Source organism: Anastrepha obliqua, chromosome 1 (genome assembly GCF_027943255.1).
Source record: "Anastrepha obliqua isolate idAnaObli1 chromosome 1, idAnaObli1_1.0, whole genome shotgun sequence".
Taxonomy (NCBI): domain Eukaryota; kingdom Metazoa; phylum Arthropoda; class Insecta; order Diptera; family Tephritidae; genus Anastrepha; species Anastrepha obliqua.
The window spans coordinates 163,870,643-163,894,253 of record NC_072892.1 but is presented as its reverse complement, the minus strand read 5'-3'; the positions used below and the strand labels follow the sequence as shown (position 1 = coordinate 163,894,253).

At 37.5% G+C, this 23,611-nt stretch overlaps 2 protein-coding genes across 9 annotated transcripts in view; both read left to right on the top strand.

Annotated features, from left to right (window-relative positions):
- The window catches only part of LOC129239690 (2,3-bisphosphoglycerate-dependent phosphoglycerate mutase), a 65,342-nt gene extending 59,651 nt beyond the window's left edge, over positions 1-5,691 (top strand). For all 8 annotated transcript variants that reach the window (XM_054875433.1, XM_054875450.1, XM_054875460.1 and 5 more), the window contains one exon: positions 5,265-5,691. In XM_054875433.1, coding sequence (XP_054731408.1) covers positions 5,265-5,440 — 176 coding nt within the window. In that variant the 3' untranslated portion in view covers positions 5,441-5,691. The remainder of the gene's footprint in view (positions 1-5,264) is intronic.
- A 10,164-nt stretch (positions 5,692-15,855) lies between these two features.
- The window catches only part of LOC129239669 (alpha-1,6-mannosyl-glycoprotein 2-beta-N-acetylglucosaminyltransferase), a 75,261-nt gene continuing 67,505 nt past the window's right edge, over positions 15,856-23,611 (top strand). The window contains exon 1 of the mRNA XM_054875366.1: positions 15,856-15,938. The gene's annotated coding sequence lies outside the window, so the exon portion shown is untranslated. The remainder of the gene's footprint in view (positions 15,939-23,611) is intronic.

Here is a 23,611-nt window from a genome sequence, read left to right as displayed (position 1 = left end):
ATGTGTATTAGAGATAAATATTTAACTTAGGTAGCCGCGGCATCAATGGTTTGAAAGAAGGTTTTATGGATTGGGTTGGGAAGCCAATTGAAATCTGCCGACATCTGCCCTTGAAAATAAACTAAGGAACTTAATGAAGACCAATAGATCAATATGGTCGCAGTGCTAAAGGCCCATACCTTAACCTTTTACTTAAGGAACTAAATGAACTGTAAACTTTGGATATACTATGTTTCACATAACTGTTATTTTATACACAAGTACTTATATATAATTGGCGTTTACAGCCTTTTTGGTGTTTGGCCGAGCGCCTCCTCCTATTTGTGGTGTACGTCACCTCACGAAAGTCACAGTAGGTGTTCCAAATACCTCTAGCAAAGGAAAAAAATCTTTTTAATATATAAGATTTGTATTATTTCCTCGAAATTAGTTAGGGTTGTTGATATTTTTAAATTATGTAAATTATGTTTACCACGAAGCTTGACTCATCAAGGCACCGAACATTCGATCAATCTTCCTCCATAAAGTGTTGGTATCGGAGAGCCCAGTCTAAATGCTTTTTCCGATTTTTTTTCTGAAAGCCACGGCTTCTTTTGGGCTTTGGATCCATTTAAACCTGCCCCCAGAAGAAGAGCACTGACGGGTTTTCCAATTTCTTCCGACATGGCAGCTGCAAGGGCAGAAAATCGCATATAATTTTTTGATGTTATTGTTGTTGTTGTAGCAGTAAGTTTTCGATCTTCCCAATCACTGTGAGAACTACGCCGACTGCTGGGATGGAAGCGCTTTTAAATATACCACAGCTACACTTAGCAACACAAGAGGAAGCTGCTACGCAAGCACTCTCCTTTCATATGAAATAAAAATTTAAACCAGGAGATCTTGCTCTGGACACGTCAACATCCTAAATAGGGTTGAAGCATGCATGACCCAGGCGAATGACCACACGGAACCCATACTCAATTCTACTAAAATATACAAGGTTATCTTCGAGTCTAGGGAAGAGTGGAACACAAGCCCAACATGGCTACGAGAAGACTCGCAAAAATAGTATACAGATGGATCTAAAGCGGTCCCGGGGGTGGGCAGGAATGGGGTGGTCCAAGATCACACATATCTTTAGCACAGAGCACAGATACTATAATTTTCCATGCGGAGCTCTTTGCCATAATGGAAACAGTGGAAGTCTTATACAGAAGCGGGTTCGAAAAAGTAAAAGTTACATACTTTCAGTCCTTAAATAGCACTACATTCCATTCAAAAGTCCTTATAGAGTGTAACAATGCACGCATCAACCTGGCGACTCTTAATCAGGTTTCCCTGATTTGGGTACCAGGACATGAGGGACACGAAGGAAACGAGGAGGCAGACTTTTATGCCAAAAAAGCGGCAAAAGGGGGGGCATTTATTGGACCAACGCCAAAAACAACCCGAAAACAGGAAACCAAAAAATGGATCCAAATAAAAACCAGGGACTACTGGAATGGCACAAACGGTCAAAAAGTTCCAAAACTGCTCTAACCCTAGATAAAAAGGGCCAAAGATTACTCTGTGGAGCACTTACAGGCGATTTTGTTGAAAAGCAGTCCATACAAAACTTAATCACCAGCTGTGAAGCATTCGGTCACAGGAGACACAGACTCCTGGGCTCATACCTTCTAGAGGATGAAGACTTACAAATGCTCCCTCCTAAGGAGGTTTGACGGATATTTTCTTTACCGATGGGTCCAAGAATGAAATAGGGTCAGGAGCCGGATGGTACTTAAACGATAGTAATAAATATCACTATGCTATGGGGGAAATGGGAACTGTTTTCCAAACGGAAATTTTTGCCATCTTAAAAGTAGCCGAATGGATAATCGAAAGAAAATGGAGCATGAAACAGATTGGAGTTTTCAGTGACAGTCAGGCTGTAATGAAGGCCCTGGAGAACGCGAAACAAACCTCAAAAATTTTTCAAGAATGTAGGAAGAAGCTTAATTCTGGTGCTCTTTGGCTCACCCAATTCAAATTTCAAGCACTTAGTGAAGTGCATAAAGGTCTTAGCCTAACCCGTACAACCATTACCATGTGAGTTTCCACAAATCGCTTAATAGCACATTCGACCGCGCACAGCGAGCATCTCACCAAATTGGTAATTCCATCCTTACTTGAAACTTGGATTTTCATTCTTTTGTCGTAGCAAAGTTCGTTTTTATAGGCATTTCATTAAAAAGGAATTATTTAAATCATTCAATCATCAAATTCACACAAAATCGAATGCAACTTTTTAGGCTTTTGTAATCAAAGGTTAAACACACCAGTGACACATTTGCAAAAAGCAGCGGTGGCTTTCGTAGCCACATTTAAAATTACAGGTATTTTAGCGGCATGCCTCATAATTTTGGCCTAGGCTGTATATAAATATATATTATTATTATTATTAAATGTATACTTTACAAATTAATTTATAAAATATATTTTGGAAGCTCGGTTACTGGACCATTTTGCCTCGCAAGCGTGTTCATATTTCACGCAGCAGATTGTGTTTTTTTGAAGGCGTCGCTTAGTATTTTCATCGAACCTTTCTGCAATCTAGAGTTGTAGTTAGATCGCTGCTGTAGCTCGAGATGGGGCAGTCCTTTAGAATGTGTTCTATACTAATAAATGTATTACACCGCCTGCATTCTCATGGAGTTACACTGCTGTAGTAGCGCTCAGATATGAATTTTGTTACACCTACTCTTATTCTGGCTATTGTGATGCATTTTTCGCAAGAGAGATCTTTGTGGTGTTTGGTCGTTCGCATCTGAAGTCAAGGGTCCTTAAGAAACATGTTGACGATTTCCACAAGCTGTCTCTTAATGTTCTGAGATGCGATCTATGGAAGTTTGTCATGACAGTGGTTAAGCAAAGAGTCTCCGCTACGAGTGGGATGCTAAACGTTTGTTTCGGAGATTTCTCCGCTAGCTCATTGCCAGTTATTCCCATATGACCTGGTATCCGTGTTGTTGTTGTTGTTGTTTTAACAGTAATAGACGCCCCGTCAGTGTAGGGTATATTACCGGTCGTCTTCGTCTGGCTCATCTAAAGGTAGACCCAGGAAACAAGCTGTTTCGACGGGTTATGTCCAGATGGAGAGGGATGTTAGATAAGTGGGTTTGATTGTATATGTGAAGAGGGGATTAGTGTCGTGCGGAGTATCTTCACATGGCGGACATATGTTTGGTATGCCGGGGTTAATTCTGGATAAGTAGGAGTTTAACCTGCTACAGTACCCAGAACGTAGTTGTGCCAGTGTTACACGTGGCTCACGGGGAAGCTGGAGCTCTTCATCTGCAAAAGGGGGTGGTTGGTCTCCGATTACGGCATTCACAGGGCGGGAGCTTAAGAAGGTGGTGACGGTCTCCCGGCAAAGTTAAGTGGCAAAGTTAATTGCTGCTAGTTCGGCATTAAAAATATCAGGTCAGTCGTTCGTGCGTTTTTTAAAGGATAAAAAAGATGTTTAAAGTATTTATTAATCAATAATATATGTATTTTTCTTCATTATTTACAATGTCTTCCCAAAGTTTAGGCAAATGTTTAATTCCCTGCTCAAAAAATTGTTTGTCCTTGGAGCCAAAACACGCTTCGATATCCCTTTTTATAGCTTCTTTTGAGGAGTAGTTCTTGTTACTCATATGGGATTGAAGTCCACGGAAAAGGTGATAATCACAAGGTGCAATATCCGGAGAGTATGGTGGATGCGACATTAGCTCCCATCCGAGCTCGTTCAGCTTGCCTAATGTTTGCCTTACGGTAAGAGATCTTGCGTTGTCGTGATGAAACAAAACTTTGCGTCTATTCACTAAAGACAGTCGATTTTTTTAAGTACCTCATTCAGGTTTTATAGCTGATGGGAATAATAATCAGCAGTTATCGTCTGGTTTGGTTCCAGAAGTTCATAATAAACAATACCGGCCATATCCCACTAAATAGACAGGAGAATCTTCTTGGGGTGAAGGCCATCTCTAGGGGTCGGTTCTGGTGTTTCATCTTTATCTAAGCATTGTCGTTTGCGAACAGGATTATTGTAAAAACCCCATTTTTCATCACCAGTAACGCTCCGGTTCAAAAAACTTTCATATTCACTCTCTGCTGAAGGTTGGCGACGGAAAGTCTATGCGGAACCCATTTTTCCCAGCTTTGAAATCTTTCCCAACTGAACCAGATGACTGTGAACTGTCCCATCCGATGAATTTAACCTCTGAGCTATCATATCGACTGTCAAATTTGGCTCAGCTTCCACGAGTTCGAGCAAGGCCGACGCCTTAAAGACTTCAGGACGACCAGCGCGCGGGGCATCCTCTACGTCGCAGTTACCACTTCGGAATTTAGAAAACCACTTTTGCGAAGTCCTTACACTCACGGTATCCTCTCCGTGAACAGTGTTTATTTCTGCAGCAGTAGTTGTTGCACTTTTACCACCTTTATAAAAAAAAAAACAAAATATGCCTCTTATACGCGTTCGAAGATTCCATTTTATTTTTTAACAACACGTGCTTCTATCCGCGATTAAAATCACTTGTTGTATGCACAATATATCAAAGAAAATATAAATTCTGTTCCGTTATATTCCGCCAATATTTTTTTGTATGCAAAAATCGTACAAAAGTGAAATTTTGGGTAAAATACGCACGAACTTATGAACTTACCTGTGCCAGCATTTGGTGGAAGAAGAGCTTGATGGATTGTTTGAAGAATCCCGTCCATCCGTTGTTCTACAACAGCATAAGACGGTGATTATTCGAGTAAAGAGCCATCGATATAATAAAAACTATCAGCTTTACAGTTTGCTTTATATGTTAGGAACATTTTGTTGTAAACTTCTCATGGGGTGTTATTTTTGTGGAAAGTATTCAGTAAGATATCTATTGAAGCGCATTTGTTTGTCCTAAATGTGTTTGGTGTTTTCAGTGGTATTGGCGTATGCGTGTCCAGTAGGTATTTAGATATAGCCGGATGCCACACCGTGTGATTGATTTTGCCGTCTGCTTTGCGGATCGACTTCGGAGTAGCCATTGAAAGTCGTTGTCGCGCCGTTGTTCGACTCTTACAGCTTCTGTTTGTGTTGCCATTAGTAACCCAGCTGCTGTTCTAAAACAGTGATTAAACGCTGTATTTATTTTGTTTTTATTATTTTCAGAGGTGACCGACATACATATGTCAAGTGTCATATAAATATATGTATATTTGAATAATATATATACTTATTTATAATATATCTGTTGATTTTACCTTTGCAGAAGTATCTGATGAAAATATATCCACCGTGAATGTGCCGAATAGCATCCCTTGCGTATTTGAATTCAACATGGAGAGCGGCGAAAAAGTCGGTAAAACAACATTTTTGGCTGATGAAAATTTCTTAAACGAACAAATACAGAAGACCGCATCAATTGGACAATCAAATATGAAATAGATTAGAGTACAAATTATATATTTATGTAAAAAACTGTTAGGCACACAAATTATATATTTATGTAAAAAATTGCGAAAAGAGACTTTTAAGTTAATGTAAAATTAAACTGTAATATAATCGTAACTGTTTGTGTATGATATTTACCTAAATATATTGTATATACATGTAAATGTGAATGTGTGTAGTATAACTTGCATTGGATGTTTAATTGTGTAAATTTTAGTGATTTGTGAGAGAACAATAAATTTTATCATGCTTTTGTATAAATGTAAATGTAAATATAAATATAAATAAAAAGGTAAAATATTTTTAAGCATATCGTTGTTGTTGGTATTACTTTTATGATATGTTGGATATCCCATCAGAGTTATCTAGGAAGGAGCTCTTTCTGCGGCAAGTATTAGATGAGTTAGTTCGAGGGATTAGATTAGATTAAATTAGGTTAGATTTGTGGGGGGTTGGACAAGTCCCAGCACTCAGTCAGGAGGTCATTGTACTACACCCGACTAGAATTCCGTAGAAAGAATAGAGATAGGAAAGATAAAATGTGAGTGGTCAGACGAAAAAATTATGTTGAGGTCAGTCTTCCACAAATCTCTTGGATTCATTGATGAATCTTAAGGGGCAGATACCTGTAAACTTCGAAAAAAAATTTTATTTTTTTTTTTTCATAAAATGTTAATACAATATAATCCTTTAAAAATATGTCAAAAAAATTTTAGAACGTAAATTTAAGTATTTCTTATATTATATAGTGTGGGCCATGTCAAATTTGCTTTTTGAATCGGCTATAAAAAAAAAAACTGATCAATATTTTTTTAAATTTTTTTTGATTGAACCTATTCATTTATGAATAAAAAGTAATATCAATGACTGCCACGACTGGCTTTACAGTAGGCCATTCGATCAACCCAATTTTTAAGCACATTTTCGATTGTTTGGTCTCCAATTTCATGAATGGCAACTTCGATTTCGTGTTTTAAAGCATCAATCGTCTCTGGATGGTTCGCATAGCATTTGTCCTTAACGGCTTCCCACAAAAAATAGTTCCACGGGCTTAAATCACAGCTCCAAGGCGGCCAATTGGTATGGGAATTTCGGCTGATTATTCGGTTTTCAAAAACGGTAGCCAAAAGTTCGAGAGTAACTTTGGCAGTGTGACAAGTTGCACCGTCCTGTTGAAACCAAATGTCGTCCATGTCATCCTCTTCAAGTTTTGGAAACAAAAACCCGTTGAGCATGTCACGGTAACGCTCGCCATTTACTGTAACCGCGGCTCCTCGCTCGTTTTCGAAAAAAAATGGCCCGATGATGCCGCCAGACCAAAAACCGCACCAAACAGTGACTCGTTGTGAATGCATTTGCTTCTCTACAGTAACGTGTGGATTTTCTGAGTCCCAAATCCGACAATTTTGCTTATTGACGTAGCCACCGATGTGAAAATCAGAAAAGAAGAAGAAGACTCACCACTTTGGAAATAGGTTTTCAATATTTCCCAATTTTGTTCAAGCGTATAGCGTCCCATTTCGTAAATGTCAAACCTTTAAGTAAATTATGAACACATTTGACATGTCATTTGTGTTACCATTCTCAAAAAAATAGGTGGTTCAAAACGCTAACGCTATATGGCACACCCTGTAGATCGTCAACCGTAACGACTCTTTTCTTTGCGTTCGAGCGCTGGGAGAGGTATAGTTACGTATGTATTCAAACTTTAGACGTGTTTTTCACAAAACTATATTTTTCGAATTGGCGTACACGATAACTCGAAAAGTTATTGACCAATGAAATTTTGCACACATATTTTTTATGATATTGCTTTCTATGTGAATTTACAAGTTTGCGAAAAGTTTTCGAAAAACTAATTTTTCGAAGCAAAAATAGTAGGAAAATTCGCCCCAAAATTCATATTTTTTTGAGCATTTTATGTTTCCATTTTTTTTAAATCATATAGAAATTATGACATGAATAAACAAAAAAATTTTTGGTTTTTTGTATTCAGGTCACTGACGCCGATGCTACAATGCCCGCCGAATGAGAAGCTCCGCTACGACCTTCCTGGAAGAATTGAGTGTACATTCGCCATTTTAAATGATTAAAATAAAAAAAAACTTGTATATCATTTTAATGTAGAAATAAACTGTATGCAAATTTTGAAAAAAATATATTGACTTCTTCAAAAAAATATATTGACTAGCACACCCGCGAACTCCGTTTCGCCACCAGATGGCTTCGTTTTTTGTAAAATTTCGTTTAGGGATTAAAAGATGAAAAAAAATTATTTTTTTTGTTTTACAGTACTATCTCGATAATCCGGACACCCTTAATGTTAGGAGTCGTCCGGATTATGGGGGTGCCCGGATTATAGATGATTTTTTTTTTCAACTAAACGTTGTTTTGTTGAAATGAACATAACGCAATTCAGATATATGTACGTACATAAATAGTTTTATTAAATACAGTACAATCATACTTACATAATAATATGTACATCTGTACATAATCAAACATTTTTTTTATTTAGTATGTACTATTTCAAAAAAATTATTAATATTGGTCTGCTGCGAGTTCGCCAGCAACATTTTATATGCAGTTTTATCTGCAGTCTTAAAACTAAAATATCCATAGCCGAAGCGTCAATTTGTTCTGCCCATTGTATAGCCTTGGAAAAAATATTTTTTGCTTCACCGCTACTTATAGTATTTACCGCTTCAACTATGGTTCAATCAGAATCAGCTTCTTCTATATTATTATTTTCCTAATAATAATATCCACTCAATTCAGTTTGTCACTAAAGAATAAACACAACGCGTGATTTATGCTGCTGCATTTCGTATACATATACCATATTGTTGTTAAAGTACCGCAATTTTACGAAAAACTCACAAAGCAAACTAAAAATTAAAATACATATGTATGTACATATTGCGAAGCAAATTTGAAAAATGTCCGGATTATAGAGTAAAAAATGTTAAACTGTCCGAATTTAGCAGTTGTCCGGATTATAGATGTGACCGGACTATCGCGTGTCCGGATTATCGAGACAGTACTGTATAATATATTTGAAAAGGGAAAATTATATTTCATTTATCCGTTTCATTGAAGTGCTCTTTGGTAAACCACATTTTTCGTTCTTTGGTATGACGTTAACACAAACAAAGCGGATGGTTTCCCAACTCGTGAACACGCAACGTACAGCTGTCCATGTGAAAAGACTGATTTTCTAAATTTATTCCGCAAACACTAAGCGATTGGCTTTATTTATTATTATTATTATTGACATGTTCAGGTGTTACAATACATTTAGGTATATGTACTAAGAACTTAGTCTATCTACAAAAGATTTCCACATATTCCGATTGCTGGCTAGGAATTTTAATTCATTGAATGACTTTTTGGATTCCTGGTTAACGCATCTACGCCAAGTCATTTTGGGACGCCCTCTGTTTCTAGTGCCTTGCGGGTTCCATTGTAAGGCTGAGTAGACTATTTCATCGGGTTGTTTTCGGAGGGTGTGCCCGATCCATTTGTACTTTCTGTGCATTATTTCCTTTTCAATAGGTTTTTGGTTCGTTAGTTGCCACAGGCGAGGGTTAGATATAGTACGTGGCCACCAGATACCGATAATGCGTCGCAAGCATCTGTTTACGAATGTCTGTAGTTTTCTCGTTGAGTCTTGTTTCATGTGCCACGTTTCGCTGCCATACAGTAACACAGATTTTACGCAAGCATTAAATATACCGATTATAGTGCCTCTTTTAAGCGCTTTGTTAGACCACACTCGTGACATCCCAGCAAACGTGTTCGTCGCTGTGGATATCCTACGCTGAATGTCAGCCGTTGTACCACCATCGGGGGTTAGGATGCTACCTAGATACTCAAATTTGTTTACATCGTCAACTTGTCCTCCGTCTATTTTAAACTCTGTGTTGTTGATTACGTTAATTCTCATAGACTTGGTCTTCTTTATATTAACTTGTAATAGACTAAGAGCCCGCGACGCAAAGACCTTCGTTAAATTATAAAAGTTGGAAATTTTTCTATATACGTCTCCTATACAGGTATAAGCAAACCCAGATTATTAAACCTGGGTCGCGGTGGCTTTGGCAGGTAACAGGTAGTAAAGGTGAGTAAAATTGAGTCTCAAATTTGTAATAGTATAAAGCTTAGTTTTTATACATTTCAACTTACAATCATATCAGAAACTGCCTCGTCCATTGGCGGACACTTAGGGCGGTAACAACCCCTCCCCAGACACCCTAACATTCTAATTATTTATAAATCTACTTTCGTCATAGTATAAAATCTAATTTTTATATATGTTATTCAGAGATCTATAAAAATAATGTTTTCACAATCCCCAGACAGTTTCGATGGTTCCCCTATCTTCCCAGACATAATGAAGTCCACTCCAGGCGTGAGCGCGATGAATATATATGTACGTTGGTGCGAGTGAAATAGCGCGATTGGTCTACGGCGATCTTTTTCTGCGCATCAGCTGTCTTATACTCTGTATAATACTCCGTATTGTATATTATTGTAGTGTGAACTGTTATACGTACAGCAAGCGTTTAATAATTTATTTGCAAAATTTATTATAAAATAAGTGGTCTAGTTGTGATAAAGTGTTGTCATGGAAACGGAGGAACCGGAAAAAAACAAATTAAGTTGTTTTATTTGTAAGAAAAGTGAGGGGAAATTAATATTGCTTTCTGAAGAGACATTAAAGAAGTGCCGAACTGTTTTGAAAGTCAGAAAAAAACACAACCTTAAATATGCGAATGTTATTTTGCCTGATGAATATACAGATGGAGGTTATCACCGGGAATGCCATAAAACATTCACAGGCGTTAATAAACAGTACTACAATTCGGAGCCTGTAGATTTAAAAAAGAAAAAAAGAGTAAACAAAGAGTCGATTAGTGTAGACAATTTATCTCCAGATACACCGATAGTACCTGAGTTCACTACCGAACTCGCAACAAAATCTCCAACATCATCAGAACAAAATTTATATTCTGAATTAATAAAGCTCCAGCCTTCAACCTCCACAGAACAATCTCATTTACCGCCTCAACATACAGAACCTTCAACAATTTCACAATCGACTTTAGCTAGTGAATCAGAGGTCTTACAATCGACAAGTTATCAAAAAAATGGTGACATTAGTACACCAGATGCTAATGAAGTAAACAATGTAATTGAGGACGTAAATACTCAACCCGAAAATGTTGTCAGTAGTAATGACTCTCCGATTGTTTGTATATTTTGTAATAAACAGAAGAAGAAAGTGCGCTCAAAAATGCTTCCACTTCATGCAGCTGAAACAAACCAATTTACAGGTAGTATTTTTTCTAACATTGAAGGTTTAGAAGAATATAACGAGTTTTCAACTACATTGAATAATTACTCTGCTCCAAAAATATATTATCATACTGGTTGTCGAGTTCATTTTAACTATGATGTGTCGTCTAAAAAAAAATCATCTAGTAAAAGTCATTGGCATTACAATCGAGAGTATCACAGACAAGTTTTTGACGAAATTGGCAGCATTATCGAAGAAGATATTATTAAAAAGAGACGATGTTATTTTTTAATATATTTACATGAACTGTATAAAGAGTCATTGGAAAAAATGTATCAAGATAATTCCGTTGAAATGAACTTCGTTTTCACAGCACACCATCTCGAAGAAAAAATTATGAAAGTATATTCTGAAGATATAAAATTTTTTACTATTCGAAATAAAAAAATTGTCGCACCTAAATATTTACAATCAATAGATGAAACAGTCCTCGACAGCTTACACTCAGAAAATATTTTACAGAAGTCCGCATTACTTTTAAGGAAACTAATTCTGAAAATTGAAAAAATAAATTACCTTCTAAAAATATAACAGCGCAACATTTGATAACAGGAGAAGTCTCTATACCAGAACCCTTATTGGACTTTTATTCAACTCTTCTCGGTGGGTGTAATCAGAAGCGGAAAAAAAGCATAAAGTGTTCTCGTCAAGTGCGTTCTTATTGTCAAGACATTATTTTAGGAGTCCATAATGGCCAGGTGAAAACATCAAAGCACATCATGCTGGGAATGAGCAGAAAAGTTATTAATATCATCAAATTATTCTCTCTCCTTACAGTAAAACTAACATGCATACAAATTTATCTTCTTAACTTTAAACTTCTAGAATTTTACCATCAGCTGTCGATTTTTCGTATTTTTTTCTGCACAATACTAGAAAAAATTTTCGATTGATATTTACAACTTTCGTAGATCTCCACTTGACTCAATAAAAATCGCATTTACTTTTTTATCTGTTATAAATGTATATAATGAATTTTCTTGATAAATTTAGAGAACAGATCGCACTATTTCACTCGCGCCAACGTACATATATATTCATCGCGCTCACGCCTGGAGTGGACTTCATTATGTCTGGGAAGATAGGGGAACCATCGAAACTGTCTGGGGATTGTGAAAACATTATTTTTATAGATCTCTGAATAACATATATAAAAATTAGATTTTATACTATGACGAAAGTAGATTTATAAATAATTAGAATGTTAGGGTGTCTGGGGAGGGGTTGTTACCGCCCTAAGTGTCCGCCAATGGACGAGGCAGTTTCTGATATGATTGTAAGTTGAAATGTATAAAAACTAAGCTTTATACTATTACAAATTTGAGACTCAATTTTACTCACCTTTACTACCTGTTACCTGCCAAAGCCACCGCGACCCAGGTTTAATAATCTGGGTTTGCTTATACCTGTATAGGAGACGTATATAGAAAAATTTCCAACTTTTATAATTTAACGAAGGTCTGGGCGTCGCGGGCTCTCACTCTATAAGCCAAGTTTTAAGCAGTCGTTTGTTGTGTTGGAGAGTCTTGTTTGTAGTTCGTTATAAGAGTTACTAATTAGAACGACGTCGTCCGCATATGATAGGTCGCCAAGTTTTTGAGTCATCTTCCAGTTTATACCACATCGGTTATAAGTTTCGAAAGCTATGTCCAGTGCCGTTATGAAGAGTAAGGGAGAGAGTGCGCAGCCTTGCTTCACGCCTGATACAGTAGGGAAGGACTCGCTTAGTTGTTTTTCGTGCAACACTCGACAGCATGAGCCGTCATACATGCATTTTATGATGTTAATTATTTTATCTGGCACACCTCTCGCAGATAGAGCAGACCAGATTATATCCCGCTTTAGGGAGTCGAACGCCTTTGCAAAATCGATAAATGCCAGGTAGAGTGGTGAGTTGTACTCAGCAGATTGTTCTATCAAGATTCTAAGAGTATGTATATTGTCGGTACACGAGCGTCCAGGTCTAAAACCGGCTTGATTTGGTCTGATAAGTTTATCCAGCGGGGCTGATATTCGTTCTAGGATAATTTGAGTAAAAATTTTTGTGATTGCTGGTAGAATAGATATTCCTCGCCAGTTCTCGCATTTTTTTTTTTTTTTTTTCCGATTGGCGAAGCGATTGGCTTTGCGACTTGTTAATTGTCATTGCGAACGCAAGGCGAACCGGAAATTGCAATCGTTTAAATTCAAACGGCAGATCAGTCGAAATCATTGGTATTCAAGAAATACATACATTTTCACCCTCGTAATTGCGTTAATAATGGTTGCCTCAATCAAATTCGGCATAAGTCTTTTCACCGCACGTCGAGACCCGTTGCAAAGTCGCGGTGGATTCAAATTACGCAATACCATAATAACTGAACCAACTTTGAGTTGCAAGTTATGTGGTGGAAATCCTGGTAACTCCAGAGAGTTCAAAAACTCCGTTGGATAATTTACTACATCATCGGGATTTGTTATGGAATCAACGGATTTGTATGTCACCAAATCGCCATCGAATGGTGAATGGTAAAATTCAGTGCGTATACATCATTATTTTTTGCGGCGAGAATTGCTCGTTGACTTAACCAAGCACAATTCTGATAATTCTAACTAATGTTTGGGAAAACGTTTTCAATAGGCAAAAGCCGTTGGTAAGAGCAATTAATCAAGCTGTCGCATCATCTGGGACTTTTCCATTTCCAACAGCTAACAATTCTTTGGAAAATTATGAGCAGTTTGTTCATTTTGAAGTTGAACTCTCATATTAGTGGTTAGCGATAATGTTTTTACGTTATTCCACAAAGTTGATGACTTCAGGCAAGCATTCAATTCATCTGCAGGCGTTCCACGGGGAATTACTGGCAACGTCTGCCTGAAATCGTCTGCCAACAATATGATCAAGCCGCCAAAGGTGTTGGTATTTCGCCGAAGGTCCTTGAGTATGAAGTTAGGTGCTTCAAGTGATTTCTGCAATGCAAACGCTAGGATGCAAGCAGTAATCGGTGTTGCAATCATATCGAAACGCTGCTCGATTCAAATCAGCACTTGATAATTATCTTCTTGTGCGTCGAAAATAATTTACTTGTTGATTCGTTCGACGATTTCGCATTGCCAACCGAGCCGTTTCACAGGTGCCTCGCTTTGCTCTTGTGATTGAGAAGCACGAAGTCGACCCTTACTAACGCGGCGCTCTTCACGGCCAATTCCTTGTGCTTCTTCAGTCGTTTCATTCATTCGCAATGTTTCGATCGTCTTGGTTGCGGCATTGATAATGATGATTCAAAGAGAATACAAATTACTGTGATTATATATTTCTGACAAAATTTATATTATCAAAGTTTCTATTTAACCATAGACAAAATTACGTTTAGCTGTAATTTGCGTTTTGTTATTCCATATCAGATGCGTTTTTTTTATACCACATTTTATACGGAAACGCGTTCGAATGGGATAAAAAGAATCCTATGTCCGTCTTCTGGTTCTAAGCTACCCCTCCACCAATTTTCAGCCAAATCGGTTCAGCCATTCTCGAGCTATAAATAGTGTAACTAACATGACTTTCTTTTATATAATATATATAGATTATTGAAAATCAGGGAAAATATGGTCGTTTACAGGTATCTGTCCCCTTAAGAGATCCGGAAGAGAAAGAGTATGAACTTTATCAAAACTCAGTATATCGCAACCCAATATCCAGCCATATGCTGACCACAGGCGTTATGCCCTGTGATTACACCCACCAGTACTCTCAGGTCCTTTCTGCTGAGTTTTAAGAGAAACGTCGCTATTTTCCTGTTTGGTTCTTTCACAAAGCACTTGGCTACTCTGCACGAGTTCAACTCAAACCAACGACCTCTGTGGGTAGACCTCATGAAGTCGCCGATCCATAGTTGGCCATACTGGCATACTGGCCAGTGGCATTATTGCAGAGCCTTCATTAGCCAGGTTATCAGCTAACTCCTTCCCTATGATACCACAATGTCCAGGCACCCAAATACGACTAACCTTGTGGTGTTTTGCAACACTGTTCAGTTTTGTCTTACATTCACCGACTAACTTCGAAGAGCAGTATGGGTTAGCAAGGCCTTTCAGTGCAGCTTGACTGTCACTACAAATTCCAATACTGCTATCCCACCTCTTTTCTCAATTATTCAGTATGCCACGTTCAAGATGGCATAGACTTCCGGAAAGAATACCGTGGCCATCTGTCCTGTGGTATAGGAGTACTTGGTGTCTTCGTCTTAGGACCATCCAGATCCGCTACCGTCACTGGTTTTAAACCGGCGGTGTAGAAGATGTGCTGATATCCCGTTAATAAGTTCTCTGAACATAACCATTGATATCTATCTGGCAACAAACTATGAAGCTATGCCAGGCGAAAACCTTACTGAGAGGGTACAACGAGAAGAGTTTTAGAAAACTTATAACCCTCCCCAAAGATAAACTTTGAATGCTCATAAGGAATTGCAGACTGCGCAGTCAACTGTACATGGTCAGAATATAGTCTACTGATTCTTGTCGTTTCTGCGACCAATCCCAGGAGGCTCCAATGCACATTCTCCATGGATGCAGCGCTATAGCGCGGGTAAGATTCAGATATCTCTGCCAATTACAGCCATAAGAAAAGCGCATATGCTCAGTCCAGTCTAGCTCTTTCCTGAGTTTAATAAAGGAACTGGGTCTGGATGATGTACATTGATGAGTAGAGGGCACAAAAGACCATGAGAGGGAAGAGCAAACCTCAAATCAATCGAATCTAAATAATTCCCTGTTAACAACAAAAAAAAACATAACGAAAATAGTTCATAATTGTCCATAATTCAATTACTAAGGGTTTGCTCAGTAAGCTGCTTGCTCGTTCCCTCTTGACAAATCGGCTCCCTTAACGAGAAACTGTGTCGCTAACTCTAAAAATTTTAAGTAAATTTAAGAACAAACATACCCGTTGACATCATTGCTAGTATATTTTTTTGATTTTTTGAATGAATTTCTGAATGCGTGAATTTGAGTAAGTATTTTAGTAAATTCGAATTATTTCATAAATACATTAAAATTTTACATTGATTAGATTACTTTCATGCTGATTTGAAGCCTTTTCCTGCCCAGTAAAGCGACACTTCCTTCACAAGTGCGTCAGACAGACATAAACACGTAAGTTCAAACAAGTGACAAATGGACTGTTTTACTATTTAACAAGTGAACCTTTTTGCCTTGTTTTCTTTTTTGTTTTGTTTCCACAAACTAGCAAGTACGGTGCTCAGGCAATTTTAAGTCCATTGTACTGCCATCGGGTGCCCTTTTTAATTTTCTTTACATCTACTCGGCCTCCGAATAAATCTGAGTAGATCTTGTGTGGCCAAGGAGGTCGCTTCTTAACGCAACAGTGCCAAAGACTTCATGCCTGAGTCAAACGAAGGCGGGGCAGATGCATCGAAAGTGATCCGCCGTCTCTTCCTCCTCTCCACATGCTGGGCAGAGTGCACTGTCTTCGCTCAAAAAAAGTGGAAAGTAGAAAGGTAACATCAATTTTAGTCCATTTACAGGCTGTTGTTGTTGTTGTAGCATACCTACACACGGGGAATGCTGCTGGAGTGACAGTCCTTGGCCGGATATCTACAGACTGAGAGAGGCTCGCTTGTAGGTTGAAGTATCCCGTTGCTAACCGTGGCTTTGATGGCTGCAGAAGGGAGTGGCAGAACGGACTCCGGGTCAAAGAAATTGGCTTCATCCTAATTAGAGAGTCAAAGTTCTCGTTACCCGCGATACCCACATGCCCCGGAAACTGTTTTTTTTTTTTTTGTTTCCTTGTTCACTTCTCTCGGGAGCATAGGGCCTCGACAAGAGCCTCATCCATCATACACGGTTATGTGCTGTTGTTTTCGCACCGTCCCATGAATTTGAAAAGAAAAATGTAAAATTTATGGAATTTAAAAGGAAGATAAAAACGAAGCGATTGATTCTCGAATTTGTTCTGCGCTGACGTTGTGGTCTTGAGTATAGTACGTAGTTTCTGGTTGCTCTCGTTGATTTACGGATTCGAAATTTGTTTGGCTTTGAACCCATTTGTTGTTAATGCTATCATTACGCTCATGTACAAAATTGTGCAAAATACAGCAACATTTTATTATTGACGATGCATTTTTGATGCCATTATCAATGCCTTTACCAATTCTTCTAAACCTTGCTTTCAAATGACCGAAAGCATTCTCTAATACTCTTTGCTGTATCCGGCCGTTGAGTTGTATGGATAAGGCTTCATTGAAACTCTGAGTCTCCTAGCACAACGACTGAAACATTTGCACCAAAAATTGGTTTCGTATTCTCGCTGAGAAGAGGTCGCATAGGGATTTCCTCGAACTGTTTACTACTAACAGCCAATTGCGTAGTTAAATTAACTATTCCTTCACCTTGTCTTTTCTTCATATCGTTAATAATTAAACAAACCAAAAACTCCAAAATATTTCACCAAAATAATTTCTATGAAGAAAAACCTCTAAAAGTAGTATTGACAGCTGATTGTAAATTTTGCAGGTAATCTGCTATATGTGAAGGGGTAGATTAATTTGGTGGATTTATAGGTGATTAGTGCATATGTGAACGTATTATAAGGCCATAAGCGCAGCTTTCCTGTTGCTGCAGACACATACAGATCTACCTCTCCATCTGTTTTCCACAACGAAGTTCATTGCTTCTTAAATAGCTTACATCTCCGCTTGAAACACCTCCCCAACAGCGCCTCTCGTGTTTTACAGCCCATATCTTGATGACACATGTATTCTTATTTTTTTTGTCGGAAATGATAATACAAATAATTACGAGTTAATCAATAAGCAAACAGAAAACAATAACTGACGTTAAATTTTATTGTACATGCCAACAAACAAATCAACCGCGACATATTATTTTTCTACGCTGGATTATGTAACGTTACTTATGGGGTTTATTTGAGTTTAAATATTTTTAAATATTGACGTGATAACGTCTTATAATTCGATTTAACAGGCTGCACGCACGAAAAAATGTGTCGTTACCTTGCTCATTAATGTTACCTTGCTCATTGCCGTTACCTTGCTCATTGCTTTGAGCGAACGACAAAGCAAACAAAGCAAACGAACGGCAACGTACGACATCTTGCTCTCTCCTACTTAAGTGAGCGTATATGTGTATGTATATGCGCATATGTACATATATAAAATCACGTATTTGTATTTGCATATGCCTTCTTACTGATTATTATTCATTTGATTTACTTGAAGAATTTAAAATAAAACCAAGTTTGTTAATAATACCTGTTGTTTTAATGTTATTATTATTTTTTGACGTGATAACGTCTTATAATTCTATGTAGCCGGCTGCACGCACCAAAAAATGCGTCGTTATCTTGCTCATGCGTCGTTACCTTGCTTGAACAGCATGTTATGTTATGTTATGTTATGTTATGTTATGTTATGTTATGTTATGTTATGTTATGTTATGTTATGTTATGTTATGTTATGTTATGTTATGTTATGTTATGTTATGTTATGTTATGTTATGTTATGTTATGTTATGTTATGTTATGTTATGTTATGTTATGTTATGTTATGTTATGTTATGTTATGTTATGTTATGTTATGTTATGTTATGTTATGTTATGTTATGTTATGTTATGTTATGTTATGTTATGCTATGTTATGTTATGTTATGTTATGTTATGTTATGTTATGTTATGTTATGTTATGTTATGTTATGTTATGTTATGTTATGTTATGTTATGTTATGTTATGTTAAAGTATATTATGTTATGTTAATGTTGGCTTATTCTCTATATCCATACAAAATATCTATCAAACAAATAAAATTAAAATTTTCTTTTGAAAAATGCAACCATTCAATCAGTATTTTCTTATGACGTTATCACGTTAAACTATCGTCAGTAAACCGACTTTACAGACAACCTCTTTTTTTTACACAATTTTGCTCCGGTTGTTGTGTAATTTGAGTGCAATGCTTATATTGAGCTGGCGAATAAGCTAACAGCGTTTAAATATTTCTAATATTTTACAACGATTTGTTTGCTGTTTGCCAAAGTATTCGTTCGGTAGAGCTCTTTATGCTCTAGAAAACTATGGGCTTGTTCGAGCTTCAATCACCACCGCATTGTTGCATGATTTGTGAAAGTATCACGTTCGATGTAAAATTCTAGCACCATTGTCAAAAGCATCACGTTCGAAGTGTCAAAAATTCGGCAAATGTTGCGCACGAATACAAATAAATTGGCATCAAAAATTTTTTGTTTGCACCTTTACAATGGAAGAGGAAAATTGAGTAAAATATTTATTTATAGTAAAAAAACGGGTGATTTTTTAGCTATTATCTTTTTAAACAGTTGGTTTAAACAGCTGACGCACGTTTCGTGTTTTGTTTCACTGTCAAACATCTTCAGTTTGGTCTATAATTTAACCATGAATCGTCTTACAAACGAACAACGCTTGCAAATTATTGAATTTTATTATAAAAATGCGTGCTCTGTTAAGAAAGTTGGCCAAAGATCCACCTTTTTATCGAAAAATTGTGTTCAGCGACGAAGCTAATTTTTAGATCAATGCGTATGTAAATAAGCAGAATTGTCGATTTTGGAGTGAAGATCAGCCAGCAGAATTGCAAGAGCTACCAATGTATCCAGAAAAGGTTACAGTTTGGTGCGGTTTATGGGCTGGAGGTATCATTGGACCGTACGTATTCAAAGATGCTGCGAATCGTTACGTAACTGTGAATGGTGGCGCTACCGTGAAATGATATCCAACTTTTTTTTGCCCGAAATGCAAGAGCTTGACTTGCATGACATATAGTTTCAGCAAGACGGTGCCACATGCCACACAGCACGCCTAACAATGGACTTGTTGAGAGGCGAGTTCGGTGAACATTTTATTTGACGTTCGGGACCTGTCAATTGGCCATGCAGATCTTGCGATATAACGCCTTTAGATTATTTTTTGTGGGGCTATGTTAAAGCTCATGTCTATTCAGACAAGCCTGCTTCAATAAACGCATTGGAAGACAACATTAAAGCATTTATACGAGTATGTGAGATACCAGCCGAAACATTGGAAAGAGTATGTTATGTTATGTTATGTTATGTTATGTTATGTTATGTTATGTTATGTTATGTTATGTTATGTTATGTTATGTTATGTTATGTTATGTTATGTTATGTTATGTTATGTTATGTTATGTTATGTTATGTTATGTTATGTTATGTTATGTTATGTTATGTTATGTTATGTTATGTTATGTTATGTTATGTTATGTTATGTTATGTTATGTTATGTTATGTTATGTTATGTTATGTTATGTTATGTTATGTTATGTTATGTTATGTTATGTTATGTTATGTTATGTTATGTTATGTTATGTTATGTTATGTTATGTTATGTTATGTTATGTTATGTTATGTTATGTTATGTTATGTTATGTTATGTTATGTTATGTTATGTTATGTTATGTTATGTTATGTTATGTTATGTTATGTTATGTTATGTTATGTTATGTTATGTTATGTTATGTTATGTTATGTTATGTTATGTTATGTTATGTTATGTTATGTTATGTTATGTTATGTTATGTTATGTTATGTTATGTTATGTTATGTTATGTTATGTTATGTTATGTTATGTTATGTTATGTTATGTTATGTTATGTTATGTTATGTTATGTTATGTTATGTTATGTTATGTTATGTTATGTTATGTTATGTTATGTTATGTTATGTTATGTTATATTATGTTATGTTATGTTATGTTATGTTATGTTAATGTTAACTCATTCTCTATATCCATACAAAATATCTATCAAACAAATAAAATTAAAATTTTCTTTTAAAAAACGCAACCATTCAATCAGTATTTTCTTATGACGTTATCACGTTAAACTATCGTCAGTAAACCGACTTTACAGACAACCTCTTTTTTTTTAACTTTCATATAGCTCTTAAAAAATCACCCTTTATAGGAAAGTCGATAAACACATCCAGAAAGCGATAAGTGCTGTCGCATATGACCTTAAAATTTGGTACAAACTAATATAAAGTTTAAATTTAATATAGGAAACGCATGCCTGCATAATAATAGAATAACTTCCTTTCCGATCATAATAGCTTAAGGCATCTGCTCTCGGGGTGTTTATGTTAAAATGGCTTCCATCATGGCACCCTACTACAAATGGAAAACAATTTACTCTAGTTTCTGGGAAGTCTTCGGCGATCTTATTTTGCTGTGAAACAGAGGGCCATGAAATTTCGCATAGAGCTTCAACAGTTTTGAATAAAAGTTTGTGGACTGTGCCTTTGCCTAAACCAAATCTGTCTGAAAGTTCACGATAGGTGACCCTGCTATTACCATAATGTTGCACGCAAGCTTTGCTCTAATGAGCACTCACCAGGTAGTTTCGGAAAATTTTGGTTCCAGTTCAGTCTGCAATTTCTATAAAAACCTTTATTGTAATTTTTATATCCAAATCAAAGCAACCCAATTTACCCAAAATGCTTCACGGAACAACCGGAAATGTGTAAAATAAACGTCTTCTAGGTATAATTTAACAGTTTTAAAAAAAGCTAGCAATTTGGTCACGTTTCTTCTCCTATACAATTCTTTCCACATCCAAATTGTTTTCTTTATGTGCTTCATTCTTCTCTTTATCATTATCATTAGAATATTTCCGTTCGTTTCGAAACTATCCAACAAAATATTTACAGAAAATTCCATTATTTTTATTTTTTTTTATCAACAACTATCAATCTATGCAAAATAAACGCCGAACATCAGAAAAGTATCAGTTGAGTAATTGCAACAGTGCTGCAAATTGTCATCAGTGCAGCAGTATTGCCGCTTTCATTAGTTTGGAGCTTAGAATTGGGATACCCAGGAAGCAAAATTTAACATTTTCGACACTTGCTCGTCTTTGCTTTTCATCGAGGTCAAAAAGCTGCCGAAGCCGAAGCAGCCCGTGACATTTGTAACGTGGACGGAGAAGGTGTCATAAGTGAGTTTACAACACAAAAATGGCGTGCAAAGTTCAAAAATGGCGACTTTGACGTCGCCGAAACGTTCCGCAGCGGAAGGCTTTCTGAAATCGATGAAGAACGTCTCAAATAACTTTTGAAGGAGAACTGTCGTAAAACCAGTCGTGAATTGGCAGAAAAAATGAGCTGAGATCGTAAAACTACTCTCAATCACTTTCATTCAATGCGATTTACCGAAAAATTGAGAGCCTGGGTGCCTCATGAGCTCAACGAAAAAATCAAAGAAAGTCGTCTTCAAACTGCTTCTCGTATCTCACCCGCCATCGCGCAACAGGCACTCATAGACAGCTTTTTTTGTACCGAATCGTCACCGGAGATGAGAAATTATGCCTATACATCAATATGAAAGAATGGACTGGGTGCTTCAGGAGATATGCCAAGCCGAATTTTCATCAAAAGATCATGATATGTTTTTGGTGGGACTGGGAGGGTATGGTGCACTGGGAAATGCTCGAAAAGAGTACCAAAGTTAACAAGGAAACAAGGAGCTCTACATTGCCCAGCTACACCACGTGAATGAGACTATTCGACTGAAAAGATCTGATCGACATGGTCAAACCATATTCCTTCACGACAACGCTAGACACCATGTTGCACAAGTCGTCAAAGCCGTACTCCAAGCGCTCGATTGGTGAGCACAGCACCACCACAGCACTCAACGTCATAAACGCCCAGATAAACCGTGGGCTTAACGAAAACCACCCCTGCGAGAGGACTGTCCCAGCAGCGTTGGACTTGAAGAAGACTTTCGGCACAATCAGTCATTCCACGCTACTAGATAATACTTATCAGTCGACATTTCCCTCAGGGCTGAAGAGGTGGTCCGCCGACTATCTGAGCGATCGTCACTTGTTAGTGATTTTTTGAGACCAAACATCCAAACAGAGAAGGATCAAGCAAGATTTTGCACAGGGTTGTATCCTTTCACCCTTGCTGTTCAACTTCTACCTATCGAAGTTCCCCCAACCACCAGAGGGTGGTTCAACTACGTTCACGGCGACCACCTAGAAAAAGGAGGTCAAGCCCCAACTCAAGGTAAAAGTGGATGACACACCAATTCCGGCTGTTAACAATCCCAAAATTTTGGGTGTAATCTTCAACAGTTTGCTCTCCTTCTCTGCGCACACAACCGCAATTGCCACTAAAGTCCGAAATCTCATCAAGGTCCCAAATTGCTTGCCGGCAGCACTTGGGGCAAAGATAAAGAATTGTTGCTATCGACATTTAAGGCAATAGGCCGACTGGTTCTAAACTATGCTGGTCGCCTGGAACTAGTGACACGCAGTGGATAAAGCTACAGACATGCCAAAATACTGCCATTCGGACAGCGACCGGTTGCCTCCTAATGGCCCCCATTCAACACCTTCACAATGAGGCACAGACGCTCCCTATAATGGAGCACAACAAACTGCTCAGCAAGCAGTTCCTGTTAGGGTGCTACCGCTGGTTTCACCCTTGCAGACACTTGCTTGTGCCAGAGCCGCCTCCTAGGTACGTCAGGAGACACGTATTAAATCATGCCGACGAGATCCAGGACAAAACTAGCAGACATTTACTGGACCAGACAGTGTTTACGCAGACAATAAACGACATTCATCGGGGGAACGTTACCACCTTCTTAAGCTCCCGACCACCGAATGCCGTGATCGAAGTTCAACCACCACCTAAAGCAGACGAAGAGCTCCAACTTCCCCGAGAGTCCCGCGTAACCTTATGTTCTGGATATTGTACCTATCCAGAATTGACCCCGACATACCAAACATAT